This window comes from Danio rerio, chromosome 8 (assembly GCF_049306965.1).
Source record: "Danio rerio strain Tuebingen ecotype United States chromosome 8, GRCz12tu, whole genome shotgun sequence".
NCBI lineage: Eukaryota > Metazoa > Chordata > Actinopteri > Cypriniformes > Danionidae > Danio > Danio rerio.
Window position 1 is genome coordinate 9,402,058 of NC_133183.1, and position 25,443 is coordinate 9,427,500.

Below are 25,443 nucleotides of genomic sequence, written 5' to 3' on the forward strand. Positions count from 1 at the left end.
AAATACATAATTATTTAAAATTATTGTTAACTAAAACTAAAATCATAAAACTGAACAAAATATAACTTTTATTAGGCTACTTGAAATGCATGAAGGACAAAAATATGTAATAATGATACTTTTCTATACATTACAGTACAAAAAATCACAATGAAACATACAAAACAAACAAAACAAAAAAACATAATTATTTTCTTTAAATACTTTGCTTTCTGAAATGCAGTATTACTATAAAAATATTTCTAAATCTATTACAAAAAAGGCTTTAAAGACAACTGAAATTTGTAAATTATATAATCTTTAATGTTTAATGATGGAAATCAACAACTTTTATAACTTTCATACGTTAATTACTATGTCATGAGATTTAACCTTTAAAATAACAAATCAATGCGAAATACAAATCATTTTTAAAAGTTAACTAAAACTAAAGACTACAGAAAAAAGGCACGTTGCTAAACCTAAATATAATTTTTGTAACTTGAAATATAACTCTTTAACTCCCCCACCAAGAAAAAAACTATTTGGATAGCATTTCTCCTAATGTCGCTAGTTAACACACTCAGTGCATTTTTTTCAACACATCCCATCATTTCTAGAATATCAACCTCTACCAAAATGTTGATATGTCAGTTTATGACCAATATAAAAATAACTCAAATAAAAAGAGCAAAGTGTGTATGGATGTTTCCCAGAGATGTGTTGCAGCTGGAAGGGCATCTGCTGCGTAAAACTTATGCTGGATAAGTTGGCGGTTCATTCTGCTGTGGCAACCCCTGATTATTAAAGGGAATACGCCGAAAAGAAACTGAATGAATGAATATTATCCATGATCGTGGGTGTCTCCAGCTTTGTCCCTCGTGGGCTTCAGTTACACACACATCCAGTAGGTGTCATCTGTAACTCGTCTTCAATCCGTAGAGGAAGAACCATACGGGTGGAAGCGGAAGTAAATGGTGTTCACCTCTGTGTAAACAAAAGAACTGAATTATTACATGAATTCACCGCAGATATGATTAGTTCACGTTGGTTTTGATAACTCTTTAGTTTTTATGTTTCTGATGTTCTGAATGACATTGGTGATCTTCCGTCATTTTGTACATTAATCGGACAAATCAGTCATGGTAAGTGAAGCATTCATATTTCTGCACATCTAGTTGTGCTGTTGTGGTTGGTATACATGCCGTAATACCTTAGGACTTTGATATGTTCTTACTTGAAAGAATACCCTGGTCCAAAATATGGTACTTTTGCCTGTTGAATATGAAAATGCCATAACATCCTGCATATCTTATGTTATGTGCACTATCCTGACAAAAGTCTTGTCGTTTATTCAAGTTTTAGGTTCAACAAATATTAACTTGACTTCTAGTTGATCATTTGGTATCAGAAGTGGCTTATATGAAAGGTAAATGCCTCTAGATTACACTTATTTTTACCAAAATAAAATATGATGATGCCTTGATTTTAATATTATAAAATTAGAACAGAAAGGTCTGACTTTGCTTAGACAAAAGTCTTGTCACTTAATATATATAAAGTCGTGCTGCAGTGGAAATGAATTAATATTGTGTCTGACTCCCATGAGCTTGGAGGACTGCATCCATACATCTCTGCAATGACTCAAATCACTTATTAATAAAGTCATCTGGAATGGCAAAGAAAGCGTTCTTGCAGGACTTCCAGAGTTCATCAAGATTCTTTGGATTCATCTTCGATGCCTCCTCCTCCATCTTACCCCAGACATGCTCAACAATGTTCATGTCGGGTGACTGGGCTGGCCAATTCTGGAGCACCTTGACATTCTTTGCTTTGCTTTCTTTCCTGCTCAAGAATTTGCCCTCTCCTGTGGTTGGTAATGTAATGGGTAGCTCAAATGTCTTGATACCTCAGGCTGTTGATGTTGCCTTCCATTCTGCAAATCTCTTGCATGCCCTCATACTGAATGTAACCCCAAACCATGATTTGTCCTTGGCCAAACTTGACTGATTTCTGTGAGAATCTTGGGTCGATGCGGGTTCCAGCAGGTCTTTTGCTGTATTTCTGATGATTGGGATGCAGTTCAAAGGATGATTCCTCTGAAAAAATCTACCTTCTGCCACTTTTCCAAATGATCAACTAGAAGTCAAGTTATTATTTGGTGCTCTTACAACTGAGATCGACAACAAGACTTTTGTAGGTAGTGTAGATGGCCGTTACAGTTTTTAATCTGATCAAATTATGTGTTAATAAATAAAATGTAGTTTTTGGCACTATTTTAATATTTGAACTGTGCCTTGTATATTTATATATAATGTAAATATAATGTAATTTATTTAAGGTGGAATAGACCGCATAAAATTACAAATTAAAATTTGAACACATAGAAACTGCAGCAATGGATCTACATTTGATTTAATGTTTTGTTTTATATTTCAGGACAGTGAAGTGTCAGACTTTGAACAGCCTCCCGGACCAGAGAGGACTCTGATTCGGGGCAATGCTCCGGTGTATTGTGTTTGTCGCAGACCAGACATCAACTGCTTCATGATGTATGATGGGTTTCCCTTTAAATCTGTCCACATTTTTCTCATGAAGTCAATTATTTGATTGTTCTAATTGGTTTTCATGTACACAGTGGTTGTGACAGCTGCAGCGAATGGTTTCATGGAGACTGCATTAAAATATCAGAGAAGACGGCCAAAACCATCCGCGTGTGGTACTGTGAAAAGTGCAGAAGTAAGGAAGAATTCATAAAAATGTAAACATATTCAAAATGTATTTTATTTTTTTCTTATTGGTTTTTACATTATATATATATATATATATATATATATATATATATATATATATATATATATATATATATATATATATATATATTATGCAAAAATCCCTTTTATAAAGGATTTAAACACAGTTGTATGGCAGAAGTGTGTGAATATATTCAGTGTCTAATGATTAAAATTGATTAATTCTAAATTTTATAATCACACTTAATAAAAACAGTCTGCAGAAACACTTTGATTGACATTCTCCCCTTGTACGTGTCATCAGAAGGAGAAAGCCCCGCCCATTGGTAACAATCTCTCCCTCATTAGCATAGACAGCCCTGAGTGAGAAGCAGCCTACCGCCATTAGAGTTTTCACATCATACCTAAGAGCATTATAGATGTGAAGCATTATAAATGTCTTCTGTGACCCCGTTTATATTGATACGTTTTAGAACGAAAACGATCCATGTCCACACTGGCGTTTCACCTAGTGTTTCTGAAAAGATCTCTGTCCACACTACACTACTGAAAACGCACAACACTTGATCACACATACACACACACTCTGTCATGTGCTGCAGCGTATGCAGATGTCTGAGCCCCAGATAGTCAGCGGTTTGCTTTGAACAGTTCATCAAGGATCTAGCGCTGGATCTCATCTTACTATAGTTGTTAAACGATTTATTTAATTCATCTGGTCTCTATCTAATGACTCTTTGTCTTTTTAATCTATTAATTGTTCTCAGGTAACGTGTTTTGGCTGAGCTCAAAGATAAGTTAATATATAATTTTATAAAACCACGTACACTGATTCTGCACATTTGACTGATTGCTTGAATTTATTTCCTATATTGTACAAACTTATTGTGCTATTGATTGCCATTATTTCTTATTAAAGCTGATATTCAGCAAAAGAAAGGGTATGTTTCATATTTTTCAGTAAAAATGAAAGGAGGCAGTTATGTTATATTCTTTGTTTTGTTATAAATATGCATACAGTGAAGATGACGCTCATATAAATATGTCTGTTGTAAAAATTTGTAATAATGACAAAAATACTAATTTGTGCATACTCCTGGTGTATTCTAAGAAATTTTTGAAAATCTCTGTTTCAAGGGCTATGTAGTCCTTCTCCCTATGTCTTCAAGCTAAAGAGAATTGGGTACAGGGAAGGGCCAAGGGGTAGAATTGGGATCGGGTCTTCATCGGACTCTTTTTTTTTACTTTTTGCAAAAAGGGGCATAATAGGTGCCTCTTTAAGTTTTAAATTCATTTTGTTGAGTGTAATATTTTAAATTATAGCATCAGAAACAACCTCCATATGTGCATCCTGTGCTCTAGGTAAAGACGAAACCTTAGAAGTCAAATACCGCCCCAAGAAAAGCAGAGAGAAGGAAGCCGAGACAGACGGGCCTGATACCCAGCCTGACACACCAGATTTTAAGTCAGACGGACGGCGTGGGTCACGAGTGAGGAATTCTGATCCATAACAACTGCTCTTAGAATAATTGTATATCTAACAATGATGTTGTTTGTTTATTTTGGCACTTTTTATGGTTTTGTCCACAGATTAAGCGCTCTGCTCGCATGTGTGGAGAATGTGAAGCCTGTTTGCGCACAGAGGACTGCGGGCTGTGTGACTTCTGCAAAGACATGAAGAAGTTTGGAGGCCCGAATAAGATCAGACAGAAGTGTCGACTGAGGCAGTGTGAAGTGCGCGCTAGGGTGAGTTTTACGTGTGTAAGTTTTGCTATTATAGAAACTTATTTATTGGCATTATAGAAACTTATTTATTGGCATTATAGAAACTTATGTATTGCATGCTAGGGTGAGTTTCACTTTTGTACAATTTGTCATTATAAAAAAACATATTTATTGGCATTATAGAAACTTATATACAGTGCATCTGGAAAGTATTCATAGCGCTTTACTTTTTCCACATTTTTCTATGTTACAGTCTTATTCCAAAATGGATTAAATTAATTTATTTCCTCAGTGTTCTACACACAATACCCCATAATGACAATGTGAAAAATATTTTTTTGAAATTGTTGCAAATTTATTAAAGATAAAAAAGCTAAAATAATCACATGTACAGACGTATTCACAACCTTTGCCGTGAAGCTCTAAATCAAGCTCAGGTACATTCTGTTTCCACTGATCATTCTTGAGATGTTTCAGCAGCTTAATTGGAGTTCACCTGTTGTAAATTCAGTTGATTAGACATGATTTGAAAAGGCATGCACCTGTCTATATAAGGTCCCAGGGTTGACAGTGCATGTCAAAGCACAAACCAAGCATGAAGACAAAGGAATTGTTTGTAGACCTCCGAGACAAGATTGTCTCGAGGTGCAAGTCAGGGAAGGTTACAGAAAAATTTCTGCTGCTCTGACAGTTCCAATGAGCACAGTGGCCTCCATCATCCGTAAGTGGAAGATGTTTAAAACCACCAAGACTCTTCCTAGAGCTGGCTGGCCATTTTAAGCTGAGTGATCGGGGGAGAAGGGCCTTAGTCAGGGAGGTGATTAATAACCCGATGGTCACTCTGTCTGGGCTCATGCGTTCTTCTGTGGAGAAAGGGGAACCCTACAGAAGGACAGCCATCTGAGCAGCAATCCACCAATCAGGCCTGTATGGTAGAGTGGCCAGACGGAAGCCACTCCTCACCTGGAATTTGCCAAAAGGCATCTGATAAACTCTCTGACCATAAAAAACTAAATTCTCTGGTCTGATGAGACTAAAATAGAACTCTTTGGAGTGAATGCCAGGCGTTACGTTTGGAGAAAGCCAGGCATCGCTCATCACCAGGCTAATACCATCCCTACAGTGAAACATGGTGGTGGCAGCATCATGCTGTGGGGATGTTTTTCAGCAGCAGGAACTGGAAGACTAGTCAGGATAGAGGGAAAGATGAATGCAGCAATGTACAGAGACATCCTGAATGAAAACCTGCTTCAGAGTGCTCTTGACCTCAGACTGAGGCGATGGTTCATCTTCCAGCAGGACAATGACCCAAAGCACACCGCCAAAATATCAGTGAAAGGGCTTCACAACAACTCTGTGAATGTCCTTGAGTGGCCCAGCCAGAGCCCAGACCTAAATCCTATTGAACATCTCTGGAGAGATCTGAAAATAGCTGTTCACCGTCGCTTCCCATCCAACCTGATAAAGCTTGAGAGGTACTGCAAAGAGGAATGGGCAAAAATTCCCAAAGACAAGTGTGCCAAGCTTGTGGCATCATATTCAAGAAGACTTGAGGCTGTAATTGCTGCCAAAGGTGCATCAACAAAGTATTGAGCAAAGGCTGTGAATACTTCTGTACATGTGATTTTTCAGTTTTTTTATTTTTATTAAAATTGCAACAATTTTAAAAACTCTTTTTTTCAATTGTCATTATAGGGTATTGTGTGTAGAATGTTGAGGCAATAAATGAATTTAATCCATTTTAGAATAAGGCTGTAACAAAAAATTGTGGAAAAAGTGAAGCGCTATGAATGCTTTCTGTATGCAGGATGGATGATGGATGGATGGATGGATGGATAGAGATGATAGATAGATAGATAGATAGATAGATAGATAGATAGATAGATAGATAGATAGATAGATAGATAGATAGACAGATAGATAGATAGATAGATAGATAGATAGATAGATAGATAGATAGATAGATAGATAGATAGATAGATAGATAGATAGATAGATAGATAGATAGATAGATAGATAGATAGATAGATAGATAGATAGATAGATAGATAGAAAGAAAGAAAGAAAGAAAGAAAGGCATGTTACCCTGCCGACAACAACATTTCATTTGCATGCTTTGTTTTAGACTGTCCCCACCTACATGTATTAAATGTATTTAAACTGAGTGTCTGTTGTACCAATTGAGAGTTTCTTTCGATGACGCCACATCGGCGCTCTTATTAAAAGGATTCTCCTTTGAAGATATCGAAAGTTCTCCCTGGTGTTTTTCTGGTCTCGTCTTAAAATTTCACAACAGTTTGGTTCAGTGACCCAGACTAGAGAAATTCACAACAGTTTCCTCAAAAACAAGTTGATCCATTTAGACATGAAAACTGCAAGCTTTCGATTCCTGAATGGGAATTTTGTCACTGTTTTGAAGCACACTCTAGATCAGTGGTTCTCAAACGTTTTTCATCAAGTACCACCTCAGAAAAAAATTGTCTCTCCAAGTACCACCAAAATGAGAAGTATTGAAGTACAGTAGCGCAGTACGCCCAGTAAAGCAGCTACAACTCTACACAATTAAAAAACGTGGCAGATTACATCAGAAATATAGGCTATATGTCATATATGACATATTAAAATCATAATTTTTGATAAATTTTGAAATTTGTGTAGCATGTACATGACATATTTCATTCCTCCGCGTACCACTAGAAGGAAGCCTGCGTACCACTAGTGGTACACGTACCACAGTTTGAGAACCACTGCTCTAGATTATAGATATCCTTAAAACTAACATTCTGATACTAACATTTAATACGCTTTAGTTTGATTTCACAGGGATTTAATCACTGTGCACCTTATTTTGCATTTTTCTTAGAAAATGTTGCGAGTGAAGGAAGAGGAGTACTCCATGTCTAAGAGCAGAGACTATCAGGACGGCCCACTGTCTGAAGAGTACAGTGAGAATGAGCTGGAGCTGTATCAGCAGTACTGCGCGGGACAGTATGGAGATAACAGCACGGTACCCGCTTCACACTGTCACATCACACTTTAGCAAAAATCTATCTTTGTAATACATCTGGACAATGTTCTTGGAGGCCCGTCATTCTGTTGTTTTTAGCTCGTCCAACTCACAATCCTAATAGTTAGTGCATAAAAATAATACTTTTCTAAGTAATAAGTGATGTAGCTATAAAGCATCATAAGCTATAAAACATTATAAGACATTAATGGGTTTTAAGTTAATTAGGTAGTTTTCGGTTGTGATGTCAGGTGACCAAAATTCAATATCTAGCCAGCGTCTGAGGACAATGTTATTTTGATGTCCAATAATGACGTCAAATGACGTTGATATTTGGTCGATTTTAGGTTGTGTTAGTAAGTGACCAAAATCCAACGTCTAGCCAACATTTTAAACCAACATCATATAAACTTCAAACACTGACATTTATTTGTCAGGTATGGCAACCACAAACCAACATCTGACAGACGTCATAGTGGTAACGTACACACAACATCAACTGTAACATCATTAGACGTTGAACTTTGGTTATTTTTAGGTTGCGTTGGAAAGTGATCAAAATAAAACATCTGTCCGATGTTTGACACTCACGTCAGTCTGACATTGGGTTCTGATGTCAACACGATTTTCATTTCTACCCAAAATGCAACGTCCCCATGACGTTGGGGTACAACATTAATCTGATGTCATGTTGATGTCCTGTGCCAGCTAAGCCAAAACTTTTGTAAGGTTTCAAAGCTTTAAGCCTTGCAATGGAGTTTATCACATCAACAAATGCTTAAAGGTTTGGACCTCCGCTTGATAAATTTTTCCAGAAAAGTGATGTAAGAACAGCTCCTATGTTCAAAATGTATTTATCACTTGTAAAATATCTTAATTATTAATAAGACTGAGCTGCCTCAGATCAGGTCAGACCAAATGTGCAGTATGCAGTCTTGGTAATAACAATGACAAAGGGCCTTCAATTGAAAAGTTGACTTAAATGATTATTTTATCACTGATATGGCCCTAATGTGTATCTAATTTGTTTTTTCTTTGTTGTTGTTTTTTTACCAGGGTTGGAATAGTGATGACGACGATGGTTCATATGGAGAATCGTCTCTGAGAAAGAAAGCTGTTAAGGTCAAACACGTGAAAAGAAGAGAAAAGCGATCTGAAAAATCTGAAAAAAAGGTAAAGGCCTAAAATAGGCATCAAAAAACTTTTAAGCCTGGCAAATAAAATAGTAGCCAGGAAAAGTTATATTTCTTCTTTTATTAAAGTACCCAATGCTAAGGAAAATAAATGTTAGAAAAAATGCCTTTTTATGTCTAATATAGGCCAATATAGGAGAATATGAAACTCATACTTGAGGAAGAATATAAACAACTTTTATTCAGAGATTTTTAGAAACAAAATTTAATTAAAATGTTACAAGTGTTACAAGTAAAATGTTTAGATTTGTCCACCTGTCGGTTTTTGGAGACGTATGCATCACCATATGGGGCATAAGAATATGATGTGTTTGGAAAATAACTTCACTGGATATAACTTGGATATTGACCACACTTTGTTATTATTGCTCATTTATTCGTTTGCTGGCAATTAGAGTTGAATTTAGAAATAGTTTTGAAACAAATATTTGCGCTTAACAATCAATATAAATATGTAGGCTAATGGATGTTTTCAGCAGAGTGCGTACAACACCGTTTCCTTATCCACAAATGTAAAGCAGTAAAGCGAAAGTAAAGAGGCTGAATGGAGGAGGCTCATTCTTTGTACTCGCGCTGCAGGTGCTCTTTAACTGTTTTCTCGCTGGTGAAGCGTTCAGTTTTTCCACTTACAAAGTCCGTCATGTATAACTCCGCAACTGACTCTTAACGGGAATGGGAGATGAGACTGATTGCTTTAATGCAGGTTATACCCAAAATACACCCATAACTCATTAAGACAATAAACACAACCCTGTTAGACCATGCACCGCGGTGCAGAATGTATTTTTACGTCCTTAAAATAGCAAAAGTGGATTCGGACACACCCTAATGCCTTTGCGCCCTGCGCTTTAGACTTTGTGCTAAAATCGTTAAAATAAATCCCAAAACTTTAGGTAAGAAAAGCATTTTTTGCAGTGTAGCCATTTTTGACTCATCATCATGCTTAAAATAAAAACTAAATTAGGTCTTTGTTTTTAATCATAAGAAAGAGGAGAATAAATCTCGGAAGCACAAGCCCAAGCAGAAGCACCGTGACCGGGTGAGACACAGCGAGCGGGCAGAAGTTCGAGACAGCGGAGGAGCCAGACAGTGCCTCGGACCCGGCTGTGTGGAAGCTGCACGCGCAAACTCCAAATACTGCTCTGACGACTGCGGGATGAAGCTCGCTGCAAAGTACATCTGCAAATACAGCACTGTTGTAGAGAGCAATATACAGTTGAAGTCAAAATTATTAGCCCAAATGAATATTTATTCTTGTGGAGAAAGTTTTATTTGTTTTATTTCGGCTAGAATAAAAGCAGTTTTTAATTTTTAAAACCATTTTAAGGTCAATATTATTAGCCTCCTTGAGCAATATTTAGTTTTCAATAGTCTACAGAACAAACCACTGTTGTACAATGACTTGCCTAATTACCCTAACTTGCCTAGTTAACCTAGTTACTCCTTAATGTCACTTTAATCTGAATACTAGTATCTTGAAAAATATCTAGTCAAATATTATGTACTGTCATTATGTCAAAGATAAAATAAATCAGATATTAGAGATGAGTTATTAAAACTATAATGTTTAGAAATGTGCTGAAAGAAAATCTTCTTTCCGTTAAACAGAAATTTGAGAAAAAATATTCAGGAGGGCTAATAATTCAGGAGGGCTAATAATTCTGACTTCAACTGTATATGATATTACGGAGACTCTAAACATGTTTTTGTCTTCCCAGTCGAATCTGTGAGATTTTGCCCCAGCGGATCCAGCAGTGGCAGCAGAGCCCGTGCATTGCAGAAGAGCAGGGCAAGAAGTTTCTGGAGCGAATCCGCCGTGAGCAGCAGTTGGCTCGCATGAGACTAACTGAGATGGAGAAACGCTTTCATGAGCTGGAGGGCATTATCGCTAAAGCCAAACAGCAGGTCGTGCAGTACGATGAAGAGGTTAGAGCCATCATTAAAAAGCACGAGTTTTAGCATTCTGCTGATGTGTAAATACTGCAAACACATTATAGTTTATTGTGGGGCTGGGTGGCATGACAAGTTTCTCACAACACTATATAAACCATCACATTTAAGATAAAAGTTCTAGTAAACTGAAACTGTGTCAGTCCAGTTTTCAGAGCTGAAGTTCAGTTCAGTTCAGTTCAGTGTGGTTTAATTTTACTGCTGAAAGTCCAAAGTCCATCGATGCGCAGCTCCACAAGTTCCAAAACAAGACAGCCAATGGCTAGGAACAAAACTTCACCAATTGATGAAAGTGAAGGAAAAAAACCTTGAGATAGACCAGGCTCAGTTGGGCAAGACCAGTTTCATCTGGCCAAACTTCTTGTGCTGAGCTGCAGTCTAGGCACCAGAGGCTAGAAAACGCTGGACATCCATCGTGGAGAAGCTGCACAAAATAAACAATAGTGCATTATGAAATTAGATGCTTTTTATTTTGTTCATGCAAACTATAATGTCATAGTATGGAGGACGAAACCTGCAAAAACAATGAATAAATAAATATGCAAACAAATAAATAAATGAGTAAATAAATTTGTATATTCCTGCATAAATAAAAGGATAAATAAATAAATATGCAGATAAATAAATGATAAATAAATATGTAGATAAATAAAAGGATAAATAAATAAATATGCAGATAAATAAAAGGATGAATAAATAAATATGCAGATAAATAAAACAATAAATAAATACATAAATATGCAGATAAATAAAAGGATAAATAAATATGTAGATAAATAAAAGGATAAATAAATAAATAAATATGCAGATAAATAAAAGGATGAATAAATAAATATGCAGATAAATAAAACAACAAATAAATACATAAATATGCAGATAAATAAAAGGATAAATAAATATGTAGATAAATAAAAGGATAAATAAATATGCAGATAAATAAAAGGATAAATAAATATGCAGATAAATAAAAGGATAAATAAATAAATATGCAGATAAATAAAAGGATAAATAAATATGTAGATAAATAAAAGGATAAATAAATATGCAGATAAATAAAAGGACAAATAAATATGTAGATAAATAAAAGGATAAATAAATAAATATGCAGATAAATAAAAGGATAGATAAATAAATAAATATGCAGATAAATAAAAGGATAAATAAATAAATATGCAGATAAATAAAACAATAATTAAATACATAAATATGCAGATAAATAAAACGATGAATAAATATGCAGATAAATAAAACAATAAATAAATAAATATGCAGATAAAAAATAAATGAATAAATAAATATGCAGATAAATGAAACAATAAATAAATAAATATGCAGATAAATAAATAAATATGCAGATAAATGAAACAATAAATAAATAAATATGCAGATAAATGAAACAATAAATAAATAAATATGCAGATAAATAAATAAATATGCAGATAAATGAAACAATAAATAAATAAATAAATATGCAGATAAATAAAAAGATAAATAAATAAATATGTAGATAAATAAAAGGATAAATAAATAAATATGCAGATAAATAAAAGGATAAATAAATACATATGCAGATAAATAAAAGGATAAATAAATAAATATGTAGCTAAATAAAAGGATAAATAAATAAATATGCCGATAAATAAATAAATACATTTGCAGATAAATAAAACGATGAATAAATATGCAGATAAATAAAACAATGAATAAATATGCAGATAAATAAACAATAAATAAATAAATAAATAAATATGCAGATAAATAAAACAATAAACAAATGAATATGCAGATAAATAAAACAATAAGTAAATAAATAAATACACTGATACATAAATAAATAAAAAATATTGGGAGAATGATAAGAAAAAAATCTGCTTTCTTATCAGCATTCTCTCATTTTACATTATTCGTGTAAATTATTTAATTATTTATCTAATTATTTAATTATTGATATATTTATTTATGCAGGAATTTGTAGGTTTTTATATTTATTTATTTTGCATATTTATTTTTTTATTTATGTAGGAATTTATTGATTTATTAACTCATTTATTTAGATTGCATAGTTATTTTGTTATTGTTTTGCAGATTTCGTCCTCCATATCACAGCGTTAAGTTTTCTAAATATAGATTTTTTTTCTTTCCCTGAAGGTCAACGAGGGCGATGATGACACCGATTTGCAAATCTTCTGTGTGTCCTGCAGTCATTCAGTTAACCCCAAAGTGGCGCTACGTCATATGGAAAGGTGCTATGCCAAGGTGTGTTATTTTTGAAGTGTCTGTTTTAAATAAATTTAATAGACATTTTAATTTTCATGTCTTTTTAATATCATTGTTTTTCTTTTTAACTAGTATGAGAGTCAGACATCCTTTGGCTCCATGTATCCCACACGCATAGAGGGGTAAGAAAATTTAAATAATTAAAAATATATATAATAATAAGATGTACATAATTATTAAAATGTTAGAAGTTTTTAAGTCTCTTATGTCCAACAAGGCTGTTTACTAAAAAAACACAATACAAATAGAATTAAAGTGAAATATTTTTAAAATTATATTATTTCTATATCTATCTATCTATCTGTCTGTCGGTTGGTCGGTCGGTCTGTCTGTCTGTCTGTCTGTCGGTCTCTCTCTCTCTCTCTCTCTCTCTCTCTCTCTCTCTCTCTATATATATATATATATATATATATATATATATATATATATATATACATACATATATATATATATACACACACACACACACACACACACACACTAGAAAGATGTACCTAATAAAGTGGCCGGGAAGTATATATATATATACACACACACACACACACTTGTAAGATGTACCTAATAAAGTGGCCGGGAAATATCTATGTATATATTTTTAAGTCTCTATCCCACATGATTTAAATCATAAATAAATATCTTCATTTGCTTAACAAATATTTCTCATTACATTATTACTGTTTAAAACAGCATGCTATTTTTATATGGAAATCATAATATTTTTATTTCGCATCTCTGCGATTAAATTTGTTCACACAAAAGCATCTGTGAACAGCAAAAGAAATCTGTTGTTTCTTTGAATCTTAAATGTAACTTTTGATCAACTTAATGCATCCTTACTAAATAAACAGGCTTGATCTTCTGTCTTATGTAAAGTTTATTGTGTTTTTTTTAACAGTATTATTTCTCTATCTGTAAAATGAGGGAGAAAATCACTAAGCACCCCTTTTATGCCTTTTATAATTATCAAATAAAATTCTTGCAAACAATATTTAATTCTCATATTATTTCTGCTCTCTTTCTCCATATATATATATAGTGCTACACGGCTCTTCTGTGATGTTTACAATCCACAAAGTAAGACATACTGTAAAAGACTGCAGGTCCTCTGTCCGGAGCACTCCAGAGACCCCAAGGTTATGCATTTCATACATAAACACCTCATTTGCATAGACATCAAGAATGTTATTCCTAAATGCGAATGCTTTGCGTGCAGATTCCTGCGGATGAGGTCTGTGGGTGTCCACTGGTTCGAGATGTGTTCGAACCCACCGGTGAATACTGTAGAGTGTCCAAACGGAAGTGTAATAAACACTACTGCTGGGAGAAACTCCGCAGGGCTGAAGTCGACCTGGAACGAGTGCGAGTGGTCAGTATATTAGCTCTAGGGTTGCCAAGTGTCCCTTATTGGATAGGATGTCCTGTATAATTCTATTTTTGTACCCCTACCTCGTTCCCCTTGGCCCTTCAAACATCCATTCACGCTCATTCACACTCATACACCACGGAAAATTTAGCCCACCCAATTCACCTGTACCACATGTCTTTGGATTGTGGGGGAAACCGGAGCACCCGGAGAAAACCCAAGCGAACGCGGGGAGAACATGCAAACTCCACACAGAAACACCAACTGACTCAGCCGAGGCTCAAACCAGCGACATTTTTGCTGTGAGGCGACGGCACTACCTACAGCGCCACTGCGATGCCTATTAGGGAATGTAGATAGCAAAGTTTATCGGTTTTTATTTTAGTGTTTTTTTTAGGGATTAGGGATTATAGATAGCAAAGTTTATTGGTTTTTATTTAAGTGTTTTTTTTTTGTTTTTTTAGGGATTAGGGATTATAGATAGCAAAGTTTATTGGTTTTTATTTTAGTGTTTTTTTTTAGTTTTTTTTTAGGGATTATAAGATAGCAAAGTTTATTGGTTTTTATTTAAGTGTTTTTTTTTTTTTTTGTTTTTTTAGGGATTAGGGATTATAGATAGCAAAGTTTATTGGTTTTTATTTAAGTGTTTTTTTTGTTTTTTTTTAGGGTTTATGGATTATAGATAGCAAAGTTTATTGGTTTTTATTTAAGTGTTTTTTTTGTTTTTTTTTAGGGATTAGGGATTATAGATAGCAAAGTTTATTGGTTTTTATTTTAGTGTTTTGTTTTTTTTTAGGGATTAGGGATTATAGATAGCAAAGTTTATTGGTTTTTATTTAAGTGTTTTTTTTTTTGTTTTTTTTAGGGTTTAGGGATTACAGATAGCAAAGTTTATTGGTTTTTATTTAAGTGTTTTTTTTTTTTTTTTTTTTTTTTAGGGATTAGGGATTATAGATAGCAAAGTTTATTGGTTTTTATTTTAGTGTTTTTTTAAAAAAAAAATTTAGGGATTAGGGATTATAGATAGCAAAGTTTATTGGTTTTTATTTTAGTGTTTTTTTAAAAAAAAAATTTAGGGATTAGGGATTATAGATAGCAAAGTTTATTGGTTTTTATTTTAGTGTTTTTTTTTGTTTTTTTTAGGGATTATAGATAGCAAAGTTTATTGGTTTTTATTTAAGTGTTTTTTTTTTGTTTTTTTTAGGGATTAAGGATTATAGATAGCAAAGTTTATTGGTTTTTATTTTAGTGTTTTTTTTGTTTGTTTTTTTTAGGGATTAGGGATTATAGATAGCAAAGTTTATTGGTTTTTATTTTAGTGTTTTTTTGTTTTTTTTAGGGATTAGGGATTATAGATAGCAAAGTTTATTGGTTTTTATTTAAGTGTTTTTTTTTTGTTTTTTTTTTAGGGATTAAGGATTATAGATAGCAAAGTTTATTGGTTTTTATTTTAGTGTTTTTTTTGTTTGTTTTTTTTAGGGATTAGGGATTATAGATAGCAAAGTTTATTGGTTTTTATTTAAGTGTTTTTTTGTTTTTTTTAGGGATTAGGGATTATAGATAGCAAAGTTTATTGGTTTTTATTTTAGTGTTTTTTTAATTTTTTTTAGGGATTAGGGATTATAGATAGCAAAGTTTATTGGTTTTTATTTTAGTGTTTTTTTTTTTGTTTTTTTTAGGGATTAGGGATTATAGATAGCAAAGTTTATTGGTTTTTATTTTAGTGTTTTTTTATTTTTTTTAGGGATTAGGGATTATAGATAGCAAAGTTTATTGGTTTTTATTTTAGTGTTTTTTAAATTTTTTTTAGGGATTAGGGATTATAGATAGCAAAGTTTATCGGTTTTTATTTTAGCATTTTTTTTATTTTATTTATTTTTTTCAAAGCATGACGGTAAAACATGAACGCGGTTATTGAAACATAGAATTGTTTGTCGTAAAAATTCATAATAATGACAAAAAAAATATTATTTTGTGCATCTCCTGACTTCCGGGTGCAGCTATGCAGCTGTTGTAGCTGGTGTATTCTGAGAAATTTTCTTACCCCTTGGTTTCGAGTGTGGTCCTGAAAAATCTCTCTTTCGAGTGCTGGTGGGAACCGTGGGAGGGGAGAACCAGCTCATTTGCATTAAAGGCACAGGCAACAAAAACAGCTACAATGTCTTAACAGCTCAACTTCAGATCCAGAAATATATAATAAATAATCTGATGGGTGTTTTGAGCTGAAACTTCACAGACACATTTTAGAGACACAAAAGACTCATCTTAAATCACAGGTGTCAAACTTAGTTCCAAAAGGGCCGCAGCTCTGCACAGTTTAGTTCCAACCCTAATTAAACACACCTGATCAAACTAATTAAGTCCTTCAGGCTTGTTTGAAACCTACAGGTAAGTGTGTTGGAACTAAACTGTGCAGGGCTTCGGCCCTTTAGGAATTGAGTTTGACACCCCTGTCTTAAATCTTGAAAAAGGGGTAAAAGATGTGCCCTTTAAATCAAGCAGGATTTTCTAGAAAAGTCAAAAATATTAAATCATGTCAAAAAAAAAAAAAATTGAAAAAATATAGAAATGATAATAAAATTAAGTGAGTTTTTCATTAAAACAAGTGAAACAATATAGTTTTCACTTTAAGATAATTTTACTTGTTTTAAGTAGATTCTCACTAAATGTTGACATAATATTAAAAAAAAAAAATTTTTTTATTTGTCAAATGCTTCTTGATCAAGACCGGTTACTCACTGAAGCTAAGCAGGGCTGAGCCTGGTCAGTACCTGGATTGGAGACCACATGGGAAAAACTAGGTTGCTGTTGCAAGTGGTGTTAGAGAGGCCAGCAGGGGGTGCTCAACCTGTGGTCTGTGTGGGTCCTAATGCCCCACTAAAAGTGAAGGGGACACTACACTGTCCGTCTTTCGGATGAAACATTAATCCGAGGTCCTGACTCTCTGTGGTCATTAAAAATCCCATGGCACTTCTCGTAAAGAGTAGGGGTGTAACCCCGGTGTCCTGGCCAAAGTCCCTTAATCGGCCCTTACGATCATGGCCTCCCAATCTTCCCCATTCATCGAATTGGCTGAATCACTGTCTCTCGACTCCACTAATAGCTGGTGTGTGGTGAGCGCACTGGCGCCATTGTCCTGTGGTTGCTGTCACATCATCCAAGTGGATCCTACACACTTCTGGTGGTGTGGAGAGACCTCCCTTATGACTGTGAAGAGCTTTGGATGTATGGCCATACACAATAAATGCGCTATATAAATACACACATTACATTACATTGATTTAGGAGTTATTTAGACTAGAAAGAGACAAAAACAAAGTAAGAAAGGCATTTTCTGCAGTGTATTAACATTTAAAATGGAAACTGATTAATTATTGCAATTTTGAAAACTCCCGTTAAATTACAACATTTGCTCATTCTAAAAACATACCCCTATATACATTTCTGGAGATCGCAAATTATGTAGCCAAAAGCACCTATGGTTGCATTTTGTCTTTAAAATGAACGCTACGGAGCGGTATGACGCCGTTCCTAGTTGCGCTTACCTCTGTATGGATGGCTTTCTTGCTGTTTCTTTCCAGTTAGCTTGTCCTCAGACTTGTCATCGGACTTGAGATGCAGAGAGGAGTTGACCATGACGACGGAGTTCGAGTCAAATGAAGAACGGTTCCTGAATACATGATAAAAAAAAGAAGCTTTTTTTCTGGATTGCTTTTGAAAACCGTCGGTTGGGTTCAGGGAGGTGGATGGGCGGATCAATAGGTGCTTTTAAAAAACACAATTGGTTGGGTTTAGGGAAGAGGAGGATAAGTCAGTCAGTCAGTCAGTCAGTCGACAGCGGCCTCTGGTGGATTTACACTTTGGTGGAGAACAGCATGCGCGAATGGCATTCACGAGAGAAATTTGAGATCTCAAAAAGTGTTCACAGTGGCCTCTGACGCATTTACGCGAGAACAATAGGCGTGAATGGCACTCTTGAGAAAAATTTGAGATCTGAAAATGCGTACACAGCGGCCTCTGGTGGATTCATGAAAACTAAAACTCCAAAAAAATGCAGCTCCTGGGACGTATTTGCCGCTCTCCAGAAATGTATATAGAGATACGTTTTCAGAATGAGCCTGGGTTGTTAAATCCTGTAACATTGCAATTAGCTAATCGCTAAAGGCTGCAAATTAAAGGCAGGTTTATATAAAGGCAATTAATCAATATGTATTTATATACACAGTTATTATATTACACAATGTTTAGTACAGAGCCTCTAAAGTGACTTGCAATGAATAATAATGAAGACTTATAATAATGCAATAATTAATATAATATAACATTAATAATTAATTATATATATTAAGTCAATATACGGTAAAGCAAACATGATACTATATCGACAGAACAGAGATCAACTTCTCATAATGCATATCACAACAATAAATAAATGGCAAAAACACTTGCAAATCACAAAATACTGAAAGTACTCATTAACAGATAATTTTTACAGTGTTTATCTTTAATCATTTCACCTCTTCTTTTCCTCCAGTGGTACAAGTTGGATGAGTTGTTTGAGCAGGAGCGCAATGTGAAAACAGCCATGACGAATCGCGCAGGCCTAATGGCGCTCATGCTGCACCAGACAATTCAACACGACCCAATTACCACTGACCTGAGAACCAGCAAAGACAGATAAGGTTACAGTCATTCATTCCCTTTCATCATCCGTTCACGTTTTTATGTATTGCACTTTTAACCATGAAGCCGTTTTCTTTTTGATGTTACAGAGAAATGAAGAAGTCCTCCTGAAGTCGCCTCACGTTTGTGAAGATTTGTCCGATTTAATCTCTTAGCAGTTGAAGATTGATTTATTTAGTGTTTATTTTCTGTACAAATGTTTAAACATTCTTAAAGGGAAAGTCCACCTGAATATATTAATTCAGTCATCATTTACTCACGCTTCACTTTTTATAATGTTTAAAACCGGTAAACGTTGACTTCCATATTTTTTATTCTTACAATGGATATCAATGGTTACCTGTTTCTAACATTCTTCGAAATATCTTCTTTTATGTTCACGAAAAAAAAAAAAGGCTTGAAATCACTTGGGATTGAGTAAATAGTGAGCACATTTTTATTTATGTGTGAACTATCCCTTTAAATTGATTAACTTGAGAGCAAAGTGATATAATTTATTCATTTTTAATGCAAATAAATGATGATGATGATAATAAATAAAACTAATTTACAATTAAAACAAGAATTAATACATGCCAATAGAGTAAAAAAACCTTTCTAAGCATTCCTAAAACTAGATTTAATATCATTTTGTGTCTGAAGTAATCAATTTAAAGGGATAGTTCACGCAAAAATAAAAATGTATTTAAGAATGTTCAAATGTTTTTACTAGAAAAGAGCAAGGATACTGTGTAAGAAAGATATTTTTAGCAGTGAAACTGATTCATATACAACAGTCATCATGTTTCTGTGTTCGTGTAATCGTTGGCTTTATTCTTTGAATGGTGCTGTGACAATGTGCTGTGCTCACATTTTTAGATTTTTAATCTCATAATCCTGTATTGTGCATTAAAAGGTAAACCCAAGGAAGACTCAATTATTATTTTGTAGCTGGTGAAATATCATTTGGGGTGTCACGGTGGTGCAGTGAGTTGCATGATCGCCTCACAACAAGAAGGTCACTGGTTCAAGCCTCAGCTGGGTCAGTTGGCAATTCTATGTGGAGTTTGCATGGTCTCATCTTGTTGGTGTGGGTTTCCTCTGGGTGCTCCGGTTTTCCCCTACAAAATAAGGACATGCAGTACAGGTGAATTGAGTTTACGTGTGAATGCAAGAGTGTATGCATGTTTCCCAGGAATGTTTTGCAGCTGGAAGGGCGTTCACTGTATAAAACATATGCTGGATAAGTTGGCAGTTCATTCCACTGTGACGACTCCTTATTAATAAAGGTACTAAGCCGAAATAAAAATGAATGATTGAATGAAATGCCATTTGTCTTAAGATTGCATGTCTTATTGCATAAAGGAACTGTTTTAGCCATTCACATTGGTTTAATAGGTTGATTACGTAATCATTTCAATTCAGTTCAAATTTAGTATTTTGTTTATGTTATGAATATTTCCAAACGTAAATTAATTAGCAAGAAATATTTGGTTTTAGGAACAAAGTTTGGGCTCCTAAACATGATTTTAATACTTCCACACTTAAAAAAAATACCATTAACTAGTCATAACTAGGCACACACGAAATCTGTGCACACAGAAATCCGCAGATTTTTGGCCCATCATGTCTATTTATTTACTTGTGTAAATGTGTGTAAATTTATATTCAGTTTTTTAATTATTTTCAGTAATATCATTGATTAATATGAAAATGGTTATATGATTTATTTACAATACAGTTTAAAAATTTATATTTAGTAATCTATACTATAAGAGACTTGCTTTGTTGTGGATCTAACTGGATTTACATCATAAACATTAAATAAGTGTTATTTTATTTTTATTTCATATATTGAGTTTTTAATTGCAGTACTCCTAAAATTATTCTGCAGAAATCCGCAGAATTTTTACAAAATTCTGTACAGAAATAGCAAAAAAAAAATGTCTGCAGATTCTGTCTGGCCCTATTCATAACATGTTTTTATTTAGTCATAACTTATTAAACTAAGTTTATCATGTTCTAACTTAATTTTATAAGTTACACAAACTTTTAAATGACTCGTGAGTTCAAATGACTCACATGGTTAATTTGATTCAACTTAAAAACTGAAGGCAACCAGTATTTCTTTACAGTGCAGGGTTTAACGTTTCATTGATGGAACATAACCGTTTCTCTGAGGAATATGAGGTAACTGTACAATATGTTTTAATGTTTTTTGTAATTACATTTTTTTATTAAATTATTTGGCCATAATTATGGTGCATGATAAGTAAAATGTTTTATACTTTTGTTTTTTTCTGGTCTCTGATCCACGTCAAGGGCCTGATTGGAATAACGCGACTCAGAGGTAAGATTAATTAGGTTTTAGGAATAATTTATAACAAGAATGACGACAAATGTAAAGTAAAAACAAATCAGGAATAGAGAGTAAATATTAAAGCTATTATACAATAGCCAAATACAAAATCATATCTCGCTGCAGCCTCGGTTCTGAAGTAAAACTAATCTGACTGTTAATCAGGTTGTTTAATTTCGAGAAGTTTAATAATCTGTAAGGTTAGGCTAGGTAAGTAACCGGAAATGGATATTCGCCAAGAGTAAAACTCAAAGGCGTTTTGGCGTTTGTAGCAATTCGTTTGTGTGTATGTACTTTAAATAAGAAAGTAGCTATTCCAAAAAACTCAATTATACTGGATTTTTTTTATTCTAATATAGCCTAGGTTTTATTTGTCCAGGCAAGTGGGTCGCGTATTTGTGGGGTCTAGAAACATTTCAGTGTAGCGACGCGTGAGTGGGCGATATTCATATAAAAATTATTTATATTGTTACAAACGTATCAAAGAATGTGCGAGAACCTGCTGTTATTGTATGTAGAAGCGGTGATGCTGTGCATCATTGCTTTTAACAAGAGGATTAATTTAGAGGCAATTATTTTTGCACGCTGACTGACCAAACGCTACTCCATCGCTAAATTTAATTGTTCGAAAGCTTGGGACTTCCTACGAAGCCCGAGTTCGCGCATGCGCAGTAGAATCACCGAAAGTATCGCTGATCGGGGAGAACGAGGCGCAGACGAACGGCTCGATCGAGTGCGTGAGACGCGATGAGGTAAGACTGTCAAAATACTGCCAAAATATTCGAGTGTTTGAATTTATGCACAACCGAATCGCGTGTTTATAAAATGTAGACAACGTCAAAATTAGGAGATATCGCTGTGTTGTTGATATTCGAGAGATCGGCGTGGTTTCCGTGCAGCAGAAAGCGTTCAGAAAGTCGTTTCGAGGCTGCACCGCTGAAAGCATTGGGAGTGTGGAAGGGGAGGGTCACAACAGAAGGGGGGGCCGCTGGAGCTCATTCAGCACAGCGAAATGGACGTTCTGGAGTCGTGTAAATAAACTTATCGTGTCCTTATAGTGTTACACAAATATTAAGGGAGGCTGGCAATGAAATAGGCTTGTCAAACGCGCGGTTTTCGGCACTGTTGTTGTTAGATGTCACGACATTTAAAGCGTGTTTCTGGTCGCGAGTCGGGAGCACATTCCTCCAGCAGCGAGCGAGCGAGCGAGCGATCTGTAATGGAGGCTGGCGAAAACTCGTGTCGATGTTTACGATGTGTTTACTGAGCTCGCCGATAGTTTTTAATTATGTTATCGCCTGGTGTATGGTTTAGGAGATGCACAGGGTTGCAAACTATACTAAAACTTTAAGTTTTTAATTAGTTTATTGGGCGCTGTAATAAAATTGATCGTCTATTCAGATCTTTTATATGATATCGATGACGCGTTTTTTGTACGATCAATTAATAATGTGTCACGAGTGTAAACACTTATATTAAAATTATTCATATTGAAATGTATGCATATTTTTAATATTTAAGTCACACGTAATCTGTCACAGTATTTCTTGTCAATTTAGTCAAAAACGTATTTTTATAAAAAATACAAAATTGTCAATACAATTTTGCATAAGGCATCTAAATATTAATTTTGTATATTAAATATACATATTTAGCTTCGTTTCCGTGTGAAATTTTGTTATAAGGACACTTGTCATGCTGTAAAAAACTATCATAGTAGTTAATCACAGTAAACGCAGTACAATATGCCATAAACACGGTACAAACACAACGATTATTACGAAATCACCATTTTGGATTCAGTTGCATCCCATTATAAGGACAACGACAAGGTTTAATTGTTGAAACATTTTTATGATGTTTTTATCGAGTTCATTTGGGTGAGAATAATTAACACTTTCGCTTTTAAGTTAATCTCGCTTTTACTTTGTTTGCTCTGTTCTGCATTTTTACATCAGCGAGTTCTGTTTATTTAGCAACAGTATCAATAGTGAAATCTGCTGTTTGTTCATCTCATTACAATTATTGCGTTTCATGACTAGATTGGAGGTTTTGGACATTAAATACGTAGCTTTAACATTATATTTAGGGCATCAGGTGATCATGTGTATTAAATATGCACCGTTCACTTTGTTTCTGTGTGAAATTTCTAGGACTGGTCATGCTGTAAAAACAACAGTGTCATAATCACAATAATCACAGTAAATACAGTACAAACACAACGATTATGATTAACAAATCAAGACAAAGGTTTTTAGATTATGTTTCATCCATTATAATTGTTGAAACGTTGTTCAAAAGTTGTTTTTATTATTCTTTTTGAAACCTTTTATAGTTTTTTTTTTTTTTTAGTTTCATTTGGTGGAATGATTAACAAACACATTTGCTTTTCAGTTAATTGTGGTTTATTGTGATTGTTCAGCATTTTTACCTCAGCAAATTCTCTTTATTTTGCAACAGAATCAATAGAGAAATCTGCTAATGTTTCATCTCATTACAAATAATGCGTTTCATCATGACTATATTGGAGGTGGTCATTAAATAAGTTCCTTTTACATTTTGCATAAGACGTAGTAATCTTGTGTATTAAATATACATCGTTCTATTTGTTTCTGTGCGAAATTTCGTTATTAGGGCTCTTTTTTTTTCATTATTAGGATTTATGTCATGCTGTCACAACAGCAGTGCCATAATCACTCTAAACACAGTACAAACACAAAGGTTTTTAGATTGCGTTGCATCCTTTATAAGGATTGTTGAAACGTTTTTGAAGGTTATGCTTTTATGATGTTATTTTTTAGTTTCATTTGGGTGAGACTGAATAACACTTTTGTTTTTTGAACTAATTGTTGTTTACTATGGTTGCATTGTTCTGTATTTTTACGTCAGCGGGTTCTGTTTATTTTGCAACAGTAAAGAGAAATCTGCTTGTTGTTCATCTCGTATTGCGTTTTATGACTAGATTGGAGGTTACCATGAAGAGTTTATTAAATAAATACCTTTAACATTTTGCATGAGACATCTGGTAATCTTGTGTATTAAATATGCACTATTCACTTAGTTTCTGTGTGATATGTCGTTATTAGGACACTTGTCATGCTGTCAAAACAGCAGTGCCATAATCACAGTAAACACAGTACAAGCACAACTATGATAATTACCAAATCAAAACAGTTTTTAGATTGTTGCGTCCCATTATAATTGTTGAAACGTTGTTCAAAAGTTTTCGTTATTTATTTAAACTTTTTATAGTTTTTAGTTTCATTTGGGTGGAATGATTAACAAACACTCGCTTTTCAGCTAATTGTGGTTTACTATGATTGTTCTGGGTTTCTACATCAGCGAGTTCTGTTTATTTTGCAACAGTATCTATGGAGAAACAGGCTAGTTGTTCATCTCAGATTGCGTTTCATGGCTGAATTGGAGGTGACCTTGAAGAGTCTGATCCTTAAATAAGTACCTTTAACATTTTGCATAAGGCATCTATTAATCTTGTATATTAAATATACACCATTCACTTTGTTTCTGTGTGAAATTTCTTTAGTAGGGCTCTTGTCAAGCTGTCAAAACAGCAATGCCATAATCACAGTAAACACAGTACAAACAAATGATAATTACCAATTTAAAACAACGTTTTTAGATTGTTGCATCCCATTATAATTGTTGAAACATTTTTTAAAAGTTGCTTTTTATTATTCTTTTAAACCTTTTATAGATTTTAGTTTTTTGAGAATTTGAGTTTCATTTGGGTGAGAATGATTAACAAACACATTTGCTTTTCAGCTAATTGTGGTTTACTATGATTGTTCTGTATTTTTATGTCAGCGAGTTCTGTTTATTTAGCAACAGTATCAATGGAGAAATCTGCTCATTGTTCATCTCATTACAAATATAGCGTCTCATGACTAGATTGGAGGTTTTGGTCATTAAATTAGTACCTTTAACATTTATCATGAGGCATCTGGTAATCTTATATATTACATATAAACCATTCACTTCGTTTCTGTGTGAAATTTTGTTATTAGGACTCTTGTCATGCTGTCAAAACAACAGGACAAACACAAAAATTATTGCCAAAGCAAAACAAATGATTTTAGATTCTGTTGCATCTCATTATAATTGTTGAAATGCTGTTTACAAGTTACTTTTATTATTCTTTTAAACTTTTTATTTAT

The 25,443-nt window shown here is 33.9% G+C and overlaps 2 protein-coding genes across 18 annotated transcripts in view; both read left to right on the forward strand.

The window, feature by feature from the left end:
- The first annotated feature begins 951 nt into the window (after positions 1 to 951).
- cxxc1a (CXXC finger protein 1a) lies at positions 952 to 19,835 on the forward strand. Its single transcript, NM_200599.1, is given in 15 exon segments — positions 952 to 1,124; positions 2,419 to 2,531; positions 2,618 to 2,718; positions 4,095 to 4,222; positions 4,323 to 4,478; positions 7,321 to 7,464; positions 8,521 to 8,637; positions 9,643 to 9,830; positions 10,376 to 10,583; positions 12,756 to 12,863; positions 12,957 to 13,006; positions 13,921 to 14,017; positions 14,098 to 14,250; positions 18,782 to 18,929; positions 19,020 to 19,835. Coding segments are annotated over 14 exon segments (1,713 nt in total). The 5' UTR covers positions 952 to 1,121; the 3' UTR covers position 18,929; positions 19,020 to 19,835.
- Positions 19,836 to 21,935: 2,100 nt separating this feature from the next.
- Positions 21,936 to 25,443, forward strand: part of mbd1a (methyl-CpG binding domain protein 1a) — a 39,270-nt gene continuing 35,762 nt past the window's right edge. For 16 of the 17 annotated variants that reach the window (XR_012383905.1, XR_012383906.1, XR_012383908.1 and 13 more), the window contains exon 1: positions 21,978 to 22,020. The gene's annotated coding sequence lies outside the window, so the exon portion shown is untranslated. Of the gene's footprint in view, positions 22,021 to 25,443 lie in introns of all 17 variants that reach the window. The other variant, NM_001309889.1, reaches the window with a different exon arrangement.